The 19,730-nt window shown below is 46.4% G+C and overlaps 1 protein-coding gene across 3 annotated transcripts in view; it reads left to right on the top strand.

Annotated features, from left to right (window-relative positions):
• The window catches only part of DYNC2H1 (dynein cytoplasmic 2 heavy chain 1), a 324,861-nt gene that overhangs the window by 65,717 nt on the left and 239,414 nt on the right, over positions 1 to 19,730 (top strand). For all 3 annotated transcript variants that reach the window (XM_083170072.1, XM_083170071.1, XM_083170070.1), the window contains exons 29-41: positions 194 to 306; positions 388 to 507; positions 2,289 to 2,427; positions 4,336 to 4,544; positions 5,910 to 6,092; positions 6,776 to 6,958; positions 7,040 to 7,263; positions 7,894 to 8,009; positions 11,526 to 11,725; positions 11,878 to 12,142; positions 15,795 to 16,002; positions 16,113 to 16,242; positions 18,929 to 19,084. In XM_083170072.1, coding sequence (XP_083026198.1) covers positions 194 to 306; positions 388 to 507; positions 2,289 to 2,427; positions 4,336 to 4,544; positions 5,910 to 6,092; positions 6,776 to 6,958; positions 7,040 to 7,263; positions 7,894 to 8,009; positions 11,526 to 11,725; positions 11,878 to 12,142; positions 15,795 to 16,002; positions 16,113 to 16,242; positions 18,929 to 19,084 — 2,246 coding nt within the window. The remainder of the gene's footprint in view (positions 1 to 193; positions 307 to 387; positions 508 to 2,288; positions 2,428 to 4,335; positions 4,545 to 5,909; positions 6,093 to 6,775; positions 6,959 to 7,039; positions 7,264 to 7,893; positions 8,010 to 11,525; positions 11,726 to 11,877; positions 12,143 to 15,794; positions 16,003 to 16,112; positions 16,243 to 18,928; positions 19,085 to 19,730) is intronic.

The raw sequence follows: 19,730 nt of genomic DNA, 5'->3' as shown, positions 1-19,730 counted from the left end.
ACCTAATTTGGCACAGAACAGCCGGAAGTCCTGTTCTCCGCTCGTAACATCACACAGAAGCCAGTGATTAATAGCTGTAGATCGGCAATACATGGGGGCATAATTAATTGTATTATAATAATAGTGGACTGCGTGTATCCCTGTATGTTTATGTATATGTGTTCGCATGTAAACTCTTCAGTATATTTCTTAGGAGTGAACAGCGTGGATTTTGATGAGGGCTTCAAGCATATCATCTCCATGAAGTCACTGGAAGGAGAAGTTGTACCATTGAAAAACAAGGTCCTTGTTTCTACCGATGTTGAGGTGAGACGTACAGAGGCGGGAGTGACGGAAGAGCCGAACTTATAGCACCAGACCGCTGACCACTGTGTTTGTGTCGCGCAGGTCTGGCTGAGTAATTTGGCCTCTCAGATGAAGTCCACACTGCAGATGTTACTAGTAGAGTGTGTGACGGCCGGGAAGAAGTCTCAAGGTACTATCGATCCCCTCCGCTATCCTTCACAAGTAAGTCTATAAGGTTCAGAGTATTGTTATATTTGAATCGTTTTATAATCTCACCTGCAGCTTTTAAGACTCGGAAAGATAGAACGGGCCGGATGTAAGAGTTTAGCAGCCATGTGGGACGCTGGAGTTTTTTTTAAAGGGGCAATTACTTAAAAGTCCTAACCGTGCCTTGTAAATGATTACTCTTTTAAAAAAAATCTCTAGGTTCTAGGCATCCCACCAAACTCGTAGACTATTACATCTGGCCAAACATGTCTGCTTGTTGGCCCACTGCTTTTTTGTGCCTAATTCAGAGATGTTCACAAACCCAATGGTTTCCATAAATCTCCAATGGTGAGAGATCTGTGCATGCCCAGATGCTGTGTTCTGTGGGATCGCACACAGTACCCGGGAAGCCAAAACATGGTTGACGTGCTGCAGCTGTTTGAGGGAAAGGGCAGGGAGAGGAAGTGTTCTTGAAAACGAGTGTATTGGTCCCATTTTTGGGGCGTGGCAAGGCCAGTGTCTGCATGTTCTGTCATCACTTCGCTGGCCTGGCGTTGTGAAACCACCAGCCATCCAGAGTGACCTGAAGGTTCTTAAATGATCAGCGGTCATGAAGAGGGATCCAATGTTGTGTCTTTAGACTCAGAGATGGGTCACTAAAACATGTGGTGGTGGTGTTCTACTCAAGATGCCTCCTGCTGCTTTTACATATTTTAGCACAGCTGCTGCACGTAAAGACGTAAAAACAGTGGCTGTAGCTATTGCATCTATCTCTAAATCTGCTCCCCTTTTTCATTGTTAACAAAGCTTCAAGGCTGATCACACAAGGTGCATGAGCGGCAGTAATGCGGGAAGCCACCTCTTTCCTGCATAGATTTTGTCTCTGGGCCCATTTTATTATTTATTTATTAACAGTTTCTTATATAGCGCAGCATATTCCGTTGCGCTTTACATAGGGGACAGTGATACAACAAAACAGGGTATTTACAGACAGTCAAAATGTAGGAGGGCCCTGCTTGCAAGCTTACAATCTATAGGGAAATAGGCATTGATACATAAGGATAGATACTGTATTCTTTATTGCATCGATTCCACCAGAATCCAAGGTTCTATGACTGGTTCTGGAATTTGATAAGCTTGCCTGAAGAGATGAGTTTTTAGGGAACGCTTATAGGTTTGGAGACTGGCGGAGAGTCTTATTGTGCTTGGGAGGGCATTCCACAGAGTGGGTGCAGCCCGAAGAAAGTCCTGCAGTCGGGAATGGGAGCGAGTAATGAGTGTGGATGAGAGACGCAGATCTTTGGAGGAGCGTAGAGGTCGTGTTGGATGATATTTTGAGATAAGAGAAGATATGTATGTTGGTGTAGTTTGGTTTATGGCTTTGTGTGTAAGTAAAAGAATTTTGTATTAAATACGGAAGAATTTTGTATTGAATACGGTAGAATACAGGTAACCATGATGCTGTCAGTGGTGTGACCCAAGCATCGGGGAAACCATCTATTAGCCAGTTACCCCTCTAATGAGTAAGGCTGATGGGAGAGAGCATCAGAAATGCATTGACAGGCATAGTGTGGCAATCTCCACTCTCTATTTTATGTGTATATTGCCTTGAAATCCTGTGACCTTCTTGTATTTCATCATGAATCCTGTCTGTGTTTTGCAGTATCTCTATCCGCTGCATTAGTGGCTCATTACGTCATGTGTAACACCGTCATTGCACAGAAATACCTCTCTGCATTAGAGTCTCTTTCCACTCTAGAAAGCCCGACTCCTTCATACGGTTCCTTCCTTTTCAGATCCTGTGCCTGGCGGAGCAGATTCAGTTCACAGATGATGTGGAGAAAGCCATACGAGGCCATAACGTCCATGAGGTGGAGCTGGAGCTCACTGCTAAGCTAGAACACTACACTAGCATCGATGACACCGCGAGCACAGGTATGACCAGCTGCAGCAAATGTGTATGTGAGTGGGCGATATATCGTTAACATTATGGATGATATCCATAATGATATCCAGTATAGTGCAAATCATCCAGTGTGTATCGGTCAGTGTGTGTTTACATTATATTGTTGCCTACCGCACTGCATTTGTGATGAGTAACATAATGGTAAAGCACAAGTTTAGCTTATTTCTTGTTAATGTATCTGACTAGGACTAAAGCAATATTTAACTTCTTTATCTATTGTAAATCCAAAGGTATTTCATTTCTTAGTGCGCAGTTAGATCAGCAGAAAGCGCACAGCAGCAGTACATTTTCCATCATCAGTAAGGGGCCTATTCAGATTAATTAATTATGGGATGAATTTGGCCCTTCCTCGATGTTCGGGGTTTGCACATGTGCGAATATGCACATGCGCAAACCCTGAGAGCTGAGTGGCTTCGGCGAGTTTCATGTTCGCCAAGCGGTTTGCTTGAGGAGGGAAAGGGGGCGGGGGGGCGGAAGCAGGGGAACGCCCCATAAAACCGCTGGGTGTTCCCCTGCACACACAGGCCTGATGATGCCTGCTTGGGTAATGCGGCTGAGGTCACATGACATCAGCGCCCACCCCCCCGAATTCAGCGATCTGCGGGCATAATAAAAGTGAGTCTAGACTGACTTTTAGTAGTGAATGGCAGAAAAATTATTTTGATTGTGAGTGGCTGCACTCGCATGTTGGGGATGTGTTAGCATACATATCTTCTCCTATGCTACCGAGGCGATACGTAATGCTACCGTCAGTGGGAGGGGGTTTTCGGGCATTTGGGCGGGCAGCGTTTACCAGTTCTCTAGGCTGCGATTACACGCATCTTAGCAAAGAGTTCTGCATTAGGCCCTAAGTGTGCTGTTCCTGTGGGCAGGGGCTTTTTAATGTTTGTGATTTTGGCCTTGTCAAACACAGACCACGACTGCTTATGACAGTGACCGTGTCATAATGTGAGGAGGAGAATGCAGGGAGCAGGAGTTATATAGTGGTACGTGCAGGGTCTCCGGTAGCACATGAGATGTGTTAGTGGCAACAAGGCTGCTTGTTACAGGGGCAGTGCTTTGGGGAGGGGAAAGAAGGCAGCAGGAAGCCACAGACTGAACCGTTATATAGGGCCAGATGCACTAAGCTTCAAAAGTGATCAAATGGAGAGTGATAAACAGCCAGCCAATCAGCTCCTACCTGCCATGTCACAGACTGAGTTTGAAAAATGTCAGGCAGGAGCTGATTGGCTGGCTGTTGATCACTCTCCATTTTATCACTTTGACAATGATGTGTCTCTAGCACAGAGTATATCAGGACATGTGACAGGGGCTGCATGTGTGGACATGGGAATGTAGGCAGCAGGAGGCTACAGGCTGAGAGTTATAGTGTGGTACGAGCAGGGTCTCCAGCAGCATATCACGAGATCTATGATGTATTCATGCGGACAAGGATGCATATAACAGGGGCAGTGACCCAGTGTGAGGAAGTGGGGTAGAGGCAGCAGGAATCCATAAACTGAGATTTATAAAGTAGATGAAGTAGAGGCAACCAGCAGCACAGAGTTTATCAGGAGATGAGGGATGTGTTGGTGAAGACTTCATATGACCATGGCAGTGAGATGATTGGATGAGGGAAATGTAGGCAGCAGGAACAACCTGGGAGTTATGGAGCAGGGTCTCCAGGAACCTGATGTGGGGTGTGGCGGAATTGCAGCAGGTGCATGGTGCGGGCACAAGAAGTGACCATGTGTCAGGTGCCAAATAAATATAAAATCTAAACTGACACCAAGGGAAGGAAATCGCTGCAGTTATTTATATATCTGACCATGTTCTTGAGCATTTACTGGTTGTAACAGTGACCTGACTGGCTGCTGTCATTGCTTGGTGTATTGTAGATGATGCAGGGATCCTGGAACTGAAGCTGAAGGCTCTGATCCTGGATATTATCCATAACATTGATGTGGTGAAGCAGCTAAACCAAGCTCAGGTGCAGAGTGTGGATGATTGGGTATGGAAGAAGCAGCTGAGGTTCTACATGAAAGCTGATGAGAAGTGCTACATGCAGATGGTGGATGCTGAGATGCAGTACACCTATGAGTACCAGGTATTAATGAGTCAGGGCAAATATACCCATGTATCACACTCATGCCCGTTTCCCAATGAGAATGCATTAGCAAATTGTCCTGTTATGGGTGGATCCAGAGCATTCTGCCAATTGGCCAGCGGTCCCAGTAAGTGGCTGCCTGATGCAGAGGGGGGGAGTAGAGTGGATCTGTGCTGTGTCTTCAGTTGCAGCGGATCTGAGTGCATATCCTATGGCCGTAGGAGGTGTCTGTTGTAATAAACATCCACTGAAGACTCAGCATCAGATCCACAGCATAAACATTGGCCGGCCCATCAGACATTTGAGAATTTAAGTTGGCACAGTGCAGACTCTACCAATGGCAAGCAATCATGGCTAGTGATACAAAGAAATGGCCAAATTAACAATACTAAAGTATCCTAGCATACAGGAACATGCTTGGGAATTACTCTCTATGGCCAAAATGTACATGACGCGTGAGTGTCTCATTCTAGATTAGTGTGCACCATATTCATTTTGTTAAACCCCTCTGTGCTCGAGTCTGGCCTGCTCGTACTGTAAGACATTCCTGCTGTAGTGTACTGTAAATCTGTGTTCATCCAGCGTAATGAGACCCACGGACAGCAGTGCCCTTACCCCAAGTACTGGCACGCCATGTCCTGGGAATGGGACGCACACGCGCCACATTCTCAGCGAAAACACTGTCTCCTTGCTCATTTATCCCCGTAGCCTGTAATACTGTAAATAGCGTAATGAGCCGCACGCCTTCTGTACAGGTTGTCAAATTTCTGGAGCAAAATTTCTGCTACAGTGCATTTCAATGGTCACCACGAATGGGCACTGTGGATTCTTTCGCTATACGTTAGCAGCTGTGCATTAGACATGGAGACGCATGGAAAGATCTTAGTGAAGCAATATTTTTGTGTGTGCCTAGTAAATATAACTTCCTAAATGTTTAAATAAACTCCCCCCCCCCCCCCCCCCCCCTACAGCGTGGAGAGCGGCACACTTATCCACTAGCTTTATAACACCTTGTACCAGCATCTTGTGCTAATGATTCTATGTAAAGGGTGATCCCATGCAGATCTGGTAGAACTTTATGGCCATATGCGGCCCAGTTCATACATGACGTAATCATTCGTACAGACGAATTTAGTTGTTTGTAAATGAGCCGTGCATTCGTACCCATCCGATCTTGGTAAATTTCCCCCTATACGTATGTTGCTTTGTGTCTGACTTGTAGATCTGCAGAGAATAGTTTTGTACTGTACTGTATGTGGCCGTATTAGTGATGTGTATGCAGGTAGGCGGAGCCAGACCCCGCATGGTAATCTGGAATGACTCTATGCATGACAGTCGCTTGATTAACTTTTTCTCTCGTCTCAGGGCAACGCTCCCAAGTTGGTTTACACCCCGCTGACGGACAAATGCTATCTCACTCTGACTCAAGCCATAAAGATGGGCCTGGGAGGTAATCCGTATGGCCCGGCTGGGACCGGTAAAACCGAATCTGTAAAGGCCTTGGGTGGACTTTTTGGAAGACAAGTTTTGGTTTTCAATTGCGATGAGGTAAAAATTGTAACTATTTATTATGCATAGTGTGGTCAGGAATTATTTATGTAATAAATAATTCCGTAACAGTTCTGTTCTTTTACTACAAAACCAATCCCATACTGCAACATACCGTACATGCTGCGGCTTTATATGCAATGAAAAATGATGCACATATTACGGTAATGTACCCGGTTACCTGTGCACACTGTAATGGGCCATTTTAGTGATGGTGAACCGATATGCTTGAAAATGTGTCAGTAACATTGTAGAAGTTATTTATTTATTTATTAACAGTTTCTTATATGGCGCACACATATTCCGCAGCGCTGTACAGAGTATAGTTGAACATTCATATCAGTCCCTGCCTCAGTGGAGCTTACACTCTATATTCCCTACCACATGTACATGCACACATTAATTCTAGGGTTAATTTGTTGGGAGTCAATTAGCCTACCAGTATAATTTTGGATTGTGGGAGGAAACCGGAGTACCCTGAGGAAACCCACGCAAGCGCGGGGAGAATGTACAAACTCCGCACAGTTAGGGCCATGGTGGGATCGAACCCATGACCTCAGCACTGTGAGGCAGTAATGCTAACCATTACACCATGCGTAGTAAGTTGTACTGTGTTACCTACTGGCTGAGACTCAGGACTTGTAATAACAGAAATAATATTATTTTGCTTCTGCTTCTCTTAGGGTATTGACGTAAAATCCATGGGGAGGATTTTTGTTGGCTTGGTGAAGTGCGGAGCTTGGGGTTGCTTTGATGAATTCAACAGACTGGAGGAAGCCGTGCTCTCTGCGGTATCCATGCAGATACAGACCATTCAGGATGCTTTAAAGAACCACCGATTCACCTGCGAGCTGCTGGGGAAAGAGGTAACGTTCTTCACACCTGGCTGTAGTATTATAATAGAGAATATGACTATATTTGTTAATATTCATATTTTTATGTTGTAGGTTGAGCTGGACCCTAATTCCGGGATCTTTATAACCATGAATCCCGCGGGAAAAGGCTATGGTGGCCGCCAGAAGCTTCCCGATAATCTGAAACAGCTCTTCCGCCCGGTAGCTATGTCCAGGCCTGACAATGAGCTAATTTCTGAAGTCATCCTTTACTCCGAAGGGTTTAAGGAAGCTAAAGCGTTGGGCAGGAAACTTGTGGCCATCTTCAACTTGGCCAGGTAAGGTTCTAATACTATTTCTGTTACTTGTTGTTATTTATAATGTCCTGGCCTATTACACTGCTCCGTTCATTAGTGGGTGGTCACAATATGAGACACTGAAGATGGCTCCGCCCATTACAAGCTTAGAGGTGCGGGGAGAACGTGATATGTAAGCTAGCAGAGTAATGAATGTAGCTGTTGATGTAGTGGGTGTGTGCGTGTCTACGGTCAGGGGGTTCTGGGCCTGTCAGCCCTGTTAGGGAATAGAATGTGTTTTATCTGGAGACCAATGCGCTAATCCAAACCCAGGCAGTATTAAGTCACAGAGATGCGCTTGTCTATCTGTGGTGACTCCATTAACTGCAGTAAATAAAAATAGGATGGGCTGATTCCTCCATGGAGAGGGAAGCTGCCCTGTGATGCTAGGCTGGTTATAGGTAGACCGGCCCTGCTGGTTGGTCAGGGTTGTCTTTCAGCCTGTGCGAAGGGTCAGTGTACTTGGCGAGCAGGCCACACCTATGACAGCGGAACACGGAGAGGTCCAGCAGTTGAACAGAAACAGTTGTTCAGTAAATACGAAGTTGTCACAAATATAAACTGTTCTGTACTGTACTCGATGTGTAATAATGACTGAACGTTGCATTGCAGGGAGCTGCTAACCCCTCAGCAGCACTATGACTGGGGATTACGAGCACTGAAGACAGTCCTCAAAGGATGTGGGAATCTTCTTCACCCACTGAAGAAAAATGGAACAAAACCAAGCAGTAAGGACAATGACCAGTTCTCTATAACTGCATAATTAGTTGCCATGGTTTGTACTGCAGCTTGACAGTGGTGACTGCCTCTGTGTCCAAATTGGAGGTGTCGCAGTTGATCCCTAGCTGCGTCCTAGGACACAGTTTATAATGCACCAAGAGGCCGCATTAACATATTAGTGCAGTGGTTCCCACATTTTTTTTGAATTGCGGCACCCTGGAGCCAGGGCCGTCTTAACAACAGTGTGGGCCCCTGGGTAAAGCAATGCACTGGGGCCCTTACCCATTCTCCTCTCCTATTGGTGGGGGGTGCTATCAGCAGCAGCTTTGATGTCCCACGGGTGGCAGGGGGTGCTCTATCTTCCATTCAACATGTAGGACCTGGAGCAGTCACTTCTGCTAATTACTCCTTTACTGCACAGGTGGTGGGAGGGAGAACACTAACGTGTGGAAGGGGGCACTGAGCTGAATAAAGGGTCCCTTGTAAATGACTTCCAGGGAGGTAGGGGGTGTTTTATACGCAGGGGAGGGTTGGATAATGGAGTGGGCTTAATATTCGTCATTTTCCAGTGGAAGGGCAGCTTGTTTAACTGCAGATATCGCCATTATCTGGAAATAGATTACTTAGCCTTCAATAGTATAAAAACCTAAAGTCCCAACTTTCAGGAGGTGCTGGGGACTTGGGGATCAGAGATCAAGACTGAGCCAGAGCAATCCATTGACAAAAATATAAAGCTGTACACCAGATGTTTGTAGCTGGAGCAGGGACCGGCTACTGGAAGGTTGATATCTCTGGTTCTGAGCATGATAGAGACAAACCGCTAGTGTTGTCAGAAAGGGGAGAGTCCCAGCTTTTGGAATATACTCTCAGAAAAACCTGAGAAATATGACTGAGAAATGCAATTAACAGGTCGGATGTGGACTGCTGCTTTGAAGTTCGATATCTTCAGTTTCCCAGGGCCGATTTTCAAAATTCTGGTATTCCTGGAAAAAGGGGATCCTTCGCTATCAGAATAGGGCCCTTATACACCTGGGGCCCCTGGGCAAGTGCCCATTAAGCCCATACGAAAAGACGGCCCTGCCTGGAGCATCAAAATGTTCTCAAGACACCCCTAGGCCAAATGTTTCTTAAACTACTGTAAGTGTATTGTGTTTATATGTCACAGTTATGTGCAGGGGGACAGGATTTGCTTCTGTTTGTCCACATATATTATGATTAGCAGCCACCAGCACTGGATTTGCCTGGTACATTGACCATAAATAATATGAATTGATCCTGGTCCAGCAACCCAAGGCACCCCTGCAAGTGTCCTGACGCACCCCAGGGTGCCTGGGCACACAGTTTGGTAACCAAACCCGGGCTGACCGGTCAGGGGGTGAATGCATTGGCTGGTATAAAATGTTTCCCCCCAGCTGTAGCATTACCCTGTTGGCTGGTTGGGCCCGGTGCTGATTCTTGAAATACAGGGGACCCCTACTCGTTTTGTCCCCTCTATTTTGGGAACCAGGGCCAGCTCTTGAGCCTGGTGCTGGTTTAAAAAAAAATCCAGGGGACCCCTATTTTGTTTGCCCCGTGATTTTTTTTAACCCAAGACCGGCTCTTTGAGCCCAGGGCTGGCTATGGATCTGACTGATAGCGGTCATATGCATTTGTATTAAGTATTCGTATACCCCAATGTGTGTTAAGTGACTTATAAAAGACACAAGATTTAGACGGTTAATTACTGGTGTGTCAGTGATAGCGCTGCTACTCTTAAGAGGCCTACACACGAGTAGATGTGTTGAGCGATACTACTGTAGATCGTGTAGAATGCTCCTCAAGATCCCTCAGCACACAGCCATGTGTCAGCGCTGTGCGCTGAGACATCTGTCATGGCCAGTGTTCTCCAATGAGAATACTGTCCCTGACTGATTAATATCCAGCCCCTAAATCGCTACATTTGTAGGCCCATTACTTCTATTGTCCTCCTTCCTACTCCGCTTAGGAACCATGGGGCGTAGAGAGTGTAGACAGGAGATGTGGCACCATAAGACTCTGAACCCTTTATATCCCCTTGCCTGTAAAACAGGAGACTGGTGCTCTAGAAATTGTTCATAGCAATTGGCCTTTGCATGGGGAGAACCTCCGGTGCACAAACATTTGTCAGGTGTCAGTGTGGACAGCACAGCCCCTCAGGCGGCGTCTCTCCTGTTTTATCTCTGGAACTACTCCCTTTATCTGACATACCTGAAAAGAAGAGGGAAATGGGTGGCTGCGGAACCCAGCAGAAGCTTGAGTGTGAAACTTCAAAGACAGGAAGGTGATGCGCAGAGCAACTTCAGAGCGTACATTTCTATAGGGATGGCTTCAGGACATCCTTCATGGTTTCAGCGTCCAGGACGATGGAGCAAACAGGATTTTCTCTACAGTAATGTAGGGTACACACAGAACGATTTGTCCTCAATTTGCCCGATTTCGATATAATCATGACCGATTTGTATGTAAATTGGGCATGTTTTTGCCATTTCTGATCCAATTCCGATGCGTGTCCCCACTGGTCGTTTGGTCATTTTTCAGATCCTACCTGCAGCAGGTAGGATTCGGAAATGACCCCTTCAGCTGGGAACAGATCGGGATCGGATGCAGATCGTGAGCAGATCATGTGCTGGTGTACTGAGCCCTGGACTTTGCACCCTGCACCCATTGTTAATGTACCCCTGGCGTAGCTGTACCATGCAAAGCACTCTAGGTTTTACAGCCTACGTGCTCTGATGTGCTCTGATGTGAGAAATGGAAACAGAGTATCCAGGATAATGACCAATCATAATGACATCTGCTTATAGTCTAGTGTGTATGCACTGTATCGCTGACGATGCGCGGCCCAGCAACATCCTTCTATGTCCCTCCCCTGCCATCGCTCATTGTGGCCAGCATTGGCAATTGTGTATGCACTTACTTATGCCGGCAACCCGTTGGGTCTCTGTTGCACATGACATCGCTGGGTACACATATTGTCTAATGTGTACCCAGCATCTTAACATATTGGCTCAATGGGCAGCTGCTCAAGGGCCTCCTAATTCTAGGAGCCTTCGAGCTGGGGTTGGGTTGTAGCCATCTGCCTCCTGAGCTTCTTGGGAGGTAGTAGAGGTTGCTGCCTGGTCGCTCTGAATGTGAATCATACACCCCAGAGCGACCAGGCGGCCTTCTCTTCCTGCTTCCCATCCTGCAGCCAGACGGTGAAAGGCTGATTGGAGGATGGCTGACAGCCATTCACTGTATGGAATCAAGTGTAGACCACAGGAAGGGCAAGTTATGATTTTTTTTTTTACAATTTTCTCCGTGAATGGGTGTGGAGGGGCCCCAAATGTGTTTGTTTGCCCGGGGCCTACAATGCTGTTAAGACGGCCCTACCCAGCATAAGCTATGTTTGATACTTTGCATATAAGTGTTATTCTTTTTTCATCTGATGCTTGCTCATTGTTATAATCTTGTTTTATGCCGCCTGTCCTCTTCCTGATAAGTACAGCACTTTGTTGCTCTTGCAGTCAGCGAAAGCCATATTGTGGTACAAGCCCTGCGTCTCAATACCATGTCAAAGCTGACATTTGCCGACTGCTCCCGCTGCGATGCTTTGATTAAGGACGTCTTTCCTGGGATTGATTTTAAGGATGTGGAGTACTTGGAGTTAAATGCAGCTCTGCAGCAGGTCTTCGAAGAAGCCAATCTAGAAATCATCCCAAGCCAGGTAAAGTTATGCCGGCTCTAATAAATTGCTATTTTTTTTTTTTTTTTCATCATCAAAACTTTATTCACTACACTCAGCATTGATTTAAATTGGCCTGTTTAAGACTGTCTACAGTACTGTAGTACTAATTGCGCACTTCTTCCTTGGTACAGATTAAAAAGGCTTTGGAGCTATATGAACAGCTGCGCCAGAGGATGGGGGTCGTTATTGTTGGGCCTAGTGGCGCGGGCAAGTCCACTCTATGGCGTATGTTGCGGGCAGCACTTGGCAAGGTGGGGAAAGTGGTAAAGCAGTATACGATGAACCCTAAAGCTATGCCCAGACAACAGCTTCTCGGTCACATAGACATGGACACCAGAGAGTGGTCAGACGGAGTCCTGACCAACAGTGCGCGCCAGGTTGTCCGAGAGCCTCAAGGTGATTCCTTATTCTTTTGTCTATCTACTGTATGCTTGAGTTTAGAGATGGATAATGTATAACCCTCTAGCTGTAGTGGAACTACAAGTCCCATCATGCCTTGTTAGAGACATTTTTCATTTAGGAATAAATAATACCAAGATTGCTATATTTTACTAGTTAAAAGCCTGTCAAAATGATGGCTTAGTCCCTATCTGCTCCTACCTCCAATGTCTGTCCTCACAGCTTCCTCTCTCCATGTCCAGCCAGTGAGAAACAGATCATTTAATGTTCACTTTCTGTTATGGAGTAATTTGGTCTGTCTAGTGTTCACAGGCGGTACTTGACCTATTAGAGATGAGTATTATTTAGCGTTTTATACAGTACATAATAGATTTCAGAGTACTCACATTAGTGTAGTATGTTATGTAGAGTTATTTGTAGATAAACTAAGTGCAAAAATAAACAGGAACAATGTGGATGTCTGTTATTGCTCAGCGGAACTTACACACGCCCAGTGTCATGCGTCTGTTTTTTCTGCTGTTCATTACTTTATGGCAATATACCATACTGTATGTGATACTGGCTGCGTGATTGGTTTCAGGTGGCACTAAATATGAAGGAGAAAACAAAATCAAAAACAGATAAATCTCTTCACTGATTTAATTAGTGCTTATGTAATGTGAGAGGCCGAAATGTAGATCTTGGCTTTATGTCCCCAGTAACCATAGAGCATTGGGTTGGAGGGGGGGATGTTTTACACACGCACACACGCACACACACACACACGCACACACACACACGCACACACACACACGCACACACACACACGCACACACACACACACACACACACCAAAGTGTGTTCAAGTAGCTGACACTTTTGTTTGCTGAAGGAATGGTGTAATGTTACTGTAGATGTGCTCTGAGATCCAGGCTATATTGCAGTGGCTAGATGGGGGCGGTGCTGCAGTGGCTAGATGGGGGCGGTGCTGCAGTGGCTAGATGGGGGTGGTGCTTCAGTGGCTAGATGGGGGTGGTGCTGCAGTGGCTAGATGGGGGCGGTGCTGCAGTGGCTAGATGGGGGCGGTGCTGCAGTGGCTAGATGGGGGCGGTGCTGCAGTCGCTAGATGGGAGCGGTGCTGCAGTCGCTAGATGGGAGCGGTGCTGCAGTCGCTAGATGGAAGCGGTGCTGCAGTCGCAAGATGGGGGCGGTGCTGCAGTAGCTAGATGGAGCGGTGCTGCATAGGCTATATGGGGGCGGTGCTGCAGTCTCTAGATGGGGGGCAGTGCTGCAGTGACTAGATGGGGGCGATGCTGCAGTGGCTAGATGGGGGCGGGGCTGCAGTCTCTAGATGGGGGCAGGACTGCAGTCTCTAGATGGGACGGTGCTGCAGTCTCTAGATGGGGGCGGTGCTGCAGTCGCTAGATGCTTAAAGTAGGTCACGTTTTGTTTCCATTTTATATACTTTTAGCTAAAAATCACCTAGGTGTAAAGGCGGACAACGAGCGTCAAATGCAGATGTGCGCTCCCGCATCATCGCCAGCCCCCAGGCCGAATAAACCACTTTCCATAGTCTCATACTATCGGCCAACCATTTTTCTAACATTGTTCATTAGCAACAAACGCCCAGTGTGTCCGCACCTTCCCAGAACACCGCAGTCACTAGATGCTACTACAGCTCTGCACACTCCCTTACACCATTGCTTGCTGTCACTTCATCACCGGTACTGTATTTTTAAATATATTTGTTTATTCGATATATGGTCATTGGGTCGACACTATTAAGGTTGACATGCATTGGGTCAACCACTGAAGGTCCTTAGATCGACACCTGAAATAGGTAGACATGGGAAAGGTCGACAGTCTCTGACGGTCAACAATGGGAAGGTCGACAGTCAAAAGGTTTTTCACGTTTTTTCTCCAGTATTTCATGCCCTACCATGCACTTCGGCATGGTGGGAGAATAAAAAAGTGTGCTGAGCGTAGCGAGGCACCATCGCAAGAATCGCGAGCGGACACGGTACACGTCGACATTCGGGACAAAAAAAGGATGAAAAACTCACGTTCATTTGACTGTCGATCCTACTATTGTTGACTTAATACTTGAGTCAACATTTAGAGCTGCTCACCTGACCCATGTCGGTCCAATCAAAGGAGGGTTCAACTGCGCTGTATAAATTTATGCTACAGGTAGTAGTGTTCCCTCTAGAAATGAGGGCGGGCAGGGCTCCGCTGCACGGGGGCAGCGCAAGGGGGGCGGACCGGGCCCGCCGATGTCACAATTGTGGGCGGTCCCGGGGCACGACGTAACGAAAAGGGGCGTGCACAGGCCGCGACGTCGCGAAAAGGGGCGGGCCCGGTCGGCACCATCACTAAAGGAGGCGGGCCCGGCACCGCCGAATTTACCGTGCTGCCGGGGAAGCGCTGGGAATCGCCGTCTAAGGCGGCGCTGCGCTTCCCTGTGCACACAGCCAGGGCAGGCACCACGCTGTTTTAGCGGGGCACTGCTAGCAGGGCAGGGCGCATTTTGCCCTGTAAAAATCGGGCAGGGCGCAGCGCCCCGCTAAAACAGCCTAGCGGGAACACTAGGTAGTTTGTAAAAATAAACACAATATCATTATTCTAATTCATATAAAATCAATAAGTAGATCATCTGGTACCATTATAAAAGGTCAAGTGTACAGATATAGGCCCTTATTCTGGTTGGTGTGGTCGAGCCGCATATGCGGCTCCGACCGCACCAGACGAATCCCCGCCCACCCTACGGATCGCCACGGCTGGCGATCCGCATAAAAATGGTGGAGGCTACGCCTCCACCATGGTGGGAGCTGCCCCCTGCATTCGATGGTCGTCGACCATCGAAGGCAGGTCCGCACGCCGCGGCAGCTCCCGCAAGCTGAGACCACACGGACAATCGTCCGTGTGGTAGCTTGTATGGGGGCTGAAAGCTGACATCCGGCGACGTCAGCTTTCCGCCCCCATGAGTTGCGTCATGCCCTCATTAGCATGCGTACGCCCCGCGTTTGCATGGGAACGCCCATGAAACGCGGGGCGTATACATAGGGAAATGAGGGCATGAAGCCCCTCACTCCCCTATACGCCCCCTTTGCGGCGTAGTAACGTTATGTGCGGCGAATTCGCCTGCACATGCGCAGATTGACCTCTGCGCATGTGCAGACGGAAAACATCGGCGGTACGGCCGCACGCGGGCCGTACCGCGCGAATCAGAATAAGGGCCATAGTCACCCAATTTGTCCAGTAGGACTCCTGCTGTGTGTCCATTCCGGGGTATCCCAGTGATGGCGCGGCCTATAGTGTGGATGCAAACGTAGGACTCATGGGGAGAGACAGCGCTCTCCTGCCCCGGGAACGCTTGGTAGTTGTAGGTTCCTTCTTGTGCAGGCTTAAATTGGTCCAGTTGCAATGCGGCTGGGATGGGAATGTTGTGGGAAGCTGGTCCGGTCTTTCAGTGGTCGACCCAATGTCCCATACCCCTTTTATTCAGACCACAAATATATCAAGAGTAAATTTACATTGCACTTTTACCCAGTGGCTTTATTTATAAGAACTGCTCATTTTATTTGTTTCTCTTCTTTTTTTTTTTTTGCATTATTTCTTGATTAATAGTCTGTCCTAATTTTATTTCCCCCTCTTATGTTTGTGTAAATAGACGTTAGTTCCTGGATAATCTGTGACGGCGACATTGACCCCGAGTGGATTGAGTCCTTAAACTCTGTTCTCGATGACAACCGCCTCCTAACTATGCCCAGCGGGGAAAGGATTCAGTTTGGACCCAATGTTAACTTCGTCTTTGAAACACACGACCTTAGCAGCGCCTCCCCGGCCACAATATCTAGGATGGGAATGATCTTCCTAAGGTAAATATAATTGTGCCCCGCGGTCAGCACCACCGATGACCCACGTTCCATTAGGAGTCAGTAATCAATGCTGCCTGTACTCAGAACTTTTCTGTTTCTTTCCCCAAAAGTGATGAAAACACTGATGTGAATTCTCTGATCCGTTCCTGGCTCCGGGGACAGCCGGAAACGCACAGACATAATTTGGAAAACTGGATTGCAGACTATTTCGAGAAGGCTTTAAATTGGGTTCTTAAGCAGGTACATTAACAAGAAATATGTGATGTTCTACATTTTTTTATATATTTTCTGGGTCACCGGCAGTATGTTAGATCCCTACCGGCAATAATAGGATGAAATACTGTCGCTTGATGTGTTCCATGCTGCCGGCTACGACAGAATTAAACAGTTTGATGCGTTCTAGGCCGCTGTGCAAGTGCAAGGAATAAGTAGAACTCCGTGTCTCAGAGTCATAATATTGTAATGAAATGAGCAATGGAAGCCTGCCGAAGATAATTCCGCTCCCTCCGTGTATCGCGCACCCCCGGCAAATTTACAGTCCATTCGCACTTCATAAATAGTACAGAATAGGGTGAATGCTGCATAGTTTAGAGGATTGATCAAAGGGAAATTGGCTGTGGGTGAAACTCCTGAAAGCTTGTAATGAGACTTCTTACCAGGAGCCTCCGTCTGTGCGGTTCCTTTGCATGTTAAATACTAGTATAGAGCACGTATTACTGTCTGGAGCAAAGAGATTCTCCCCCTGGATATATAGCACTGTAATATTATATTGCTCTGACTGTTTTTCATTTTAATAGTTACAGACAAAACCATGTGCACTGCAGGGGGGCAGATGTAAAATGTGCAGAGAGAATTAGATTTGGGTGAGTTATTTTGTTTCTGTGCAGGGTAAATACTGGCTGCTTTATTTTTACACTGCAATATAGATCTCACTTTGAAGTAAAACCCCACCCAAATCTAATTCTCTCTGCACAAGTAACATCTGCCCCACCTGCAGTGCACATGGTTTTGTCCATCTAAGAAGGATTTTGTCAGAAAGAGTGAACTAGAATAACCCCCATTGTGCGGTTTCTAACAAATGTAGAAGAAACCAATCTCACAAGAACTGGAAATGATGGTCAGATTGGACGGCTATTTATATTTCCGGATAATGGTGTCCTCGCGTGTGAATGTGTTTGTGAGATACAGTGTGTTAGTAATTAATGTGTATACACAATAACCGCCTTGTGGAATCTTACATACAGGCAGCTGTTAGTGAACGTCATATACAGATCATTGTGTGGACCAGTGTTTAACCCTTTGAGTGCCAAGTGACTTTGGGGGTTACTCTGGTTCATTCGTAAAGGCTAATGGACAAAACCTTGTGCACTGCAAGGGGGGCTGGTGTAACGTGTAGGGAGAGTTAGATTTAGGTGTTATTTTGTTTCTGTGCAGGGTAAATACTGGCAGCATTATTTTTACACTGCAATGTAGATATCAGTTTGAGGTATAAACCCCACCCAAATCTAATTCTCTCTGCATATGTTACATCCGCCCCACCTGCAGTGCACATGGTTTTCTCCATTAGAGAGGGAATTTGCCTTTGCGAGTAAACCAGAATAATCCCCTTCATCAAAATAGGTGTGAGAATTGGCAAATAAACATTTTTATTCATCATAATGACCTGTATTGTTTGCCTTATATAGGAAAAAAAATTTTTTGATGCAACATTTTTTATTTGAATTAATATAACAAATGTGAGCGATGCAAGTGGAGTAACTCACCCTCCCCTCCTTGCCCACATGACAAATGCCCTCTTTTATCAGTGCCAGACCCTCTTTTTAAAGCCTACCCCTAGCCTTGCCTGTACACAAAGCCCTGGCCTGGTAAAGCCGAGCCACCTTCGGCCCACTTTAACTCCTGGTGTGGTTAAATCTATATTTGCTTCTTGAAATAGATGTGTCCATATGCCATATAGAGATCTGGGTAGATCTGTGAATAGATGTGTATGTAATTACTTCCTCCCACACACACACTTCATTGGGTATGGTATGGCTTTCTGACCGTAGGAATTTCAACGGTTGTTTCTTCGACATCGGAATCCCGACTGCCATGAGCCCAACAGGGGAGCCAGCGCATTCAGTCCCCTTCTGGGCTCTTCCCCCGGGATGCAGTTAAAATCCCAGCGGTTGGAATCCCGGCATTTAAAATCCCGACGCCAGAATCCCGACCGCCGAAATCCTGACGCTTTCTCCCTCCATGGGTGTCCACGACACCCATAGAGGGGGAGAGTAAATTAGTGTGCTGAGCATAGCGAGGCACCAGGCTCGCTGCGTGGCGATAGCAGCGAGCCCGCAAGGGGGGGGGCGATCCATGTCCCCCCCTTGTCAGGATTTCGGCGGTCGGGATTCCGGCATCGGGATTACGACCGCCGTGATTTCATATGAATCCCTCTTCACCAGCTATAGTATTCTGATTTACCTCTGTGGGGATCATGGAACCCTATGAGGGAAAATAGCCTGTGTATGTCCGGATTCCAACAACTGTTGGAATCCTGGCTGTCAGCGAGTCATCCGGCACCCATTGCATTAGCAAGATTTTGTTCCACAGAAAATTATATTGTATTAAGAATGCGACCATGAGTGATAAAACCTGAGTACTTTTCATTATTTCCTTACCGTTTCCCATTCTATGTTATATAAATCCAATAAAAATCTATTACTGAAAAAAAACAAAAAAACAAAAGCAATCCATAAAACACATATATTACACCTTATTACTGTTCTGGACAAGCAGAGGGTTACAGACATCTAGAGACATTATAATGTCACTGCAATGCCAGTCTTTATGTAACACTGTAATAGTGCAATAAGCAATGCATTCATATTCTGTGCGTCCCATCATAATAATGCAAGGTAAAGCCCTGACTGTCCTTTACCTGCCCTAGAACGACTTTGTGGTGGAAACCAGTCTCATTGGGACAGTGATGAATGGATTGTCGCACCTTCCTGGCTGCACTGAGCGCAGTCAGTTCATTATTAGTCTGATCCGTGGCCTAGGAGGAAATCTCAACATGAAGTCCAGAAATGACTTTGCCAAAGAGGTAAACACGCAGCGGGGACAAACAGGGTAGGGAGTGTTATAAACTTAATGCAGAAAATGTGCAAATTGGAGTCTTACCGTTATAGAAGTGTGTTTTATACATTTGGCTAGTTATGATTGCCATGTGCCAGGTCTGTTGTAGATATAAAGGCCTCAAATACAGCAGAAATTTCAGTAGTAAACTGAAACTCTTCATTCAGCTCTTCAAGGCACTCACAGGAAAAGTGACCCCAGGCCCCCCTTTTTTTTTTTTTATTAATCGTATTTATTGAGGTTTTATGAAGATACCAAAACATTTGACATGACCAGCATAATACCCAACATACCAAGGATCGGTACATTTACATAGTCAATGGGTAAAGAGTAAGGGGGAAAGAAGAGAAAAATAAAATAAATAAATAATATAATTTTAAATGTTTTAAAAAAACTTTACACAGAGAAGCATCGCACGGATCTCATTGATCCGTGCAGGCTTCAGGCTCATTAACTCGGCAGCCAAACGGGAATCACTTCACCATTTAGTAAGTAAGTTTTATTTATATAGCGCACTTTCTCCAACAGGACTCAAGGCACTTTACAGACATTAAAAATAACAGTGCACATACTGCAATACAAAGGGTTATCGGTACAAGGAACAGGCAACAATG

The sequence above is a fragment of the Crinia signifera genome, chromosome 2 (assembly GCF_055691185.1).
Source record: "Crinia signifera chromosome 2, ASM5569118v1, whole genome shotgun sequence".
Taxonomy (NCBI): Eukaryota; Metazoa; Chordata; class Amphibia; order Anura; family Myobatrachidae; genus Crinia; species Crinia signifera.
The sequence above is the reverse complement of the archived record's forward strand: the minus strand, read 5'-3'. Positions and strand labels throughout refer to the sequence as shown.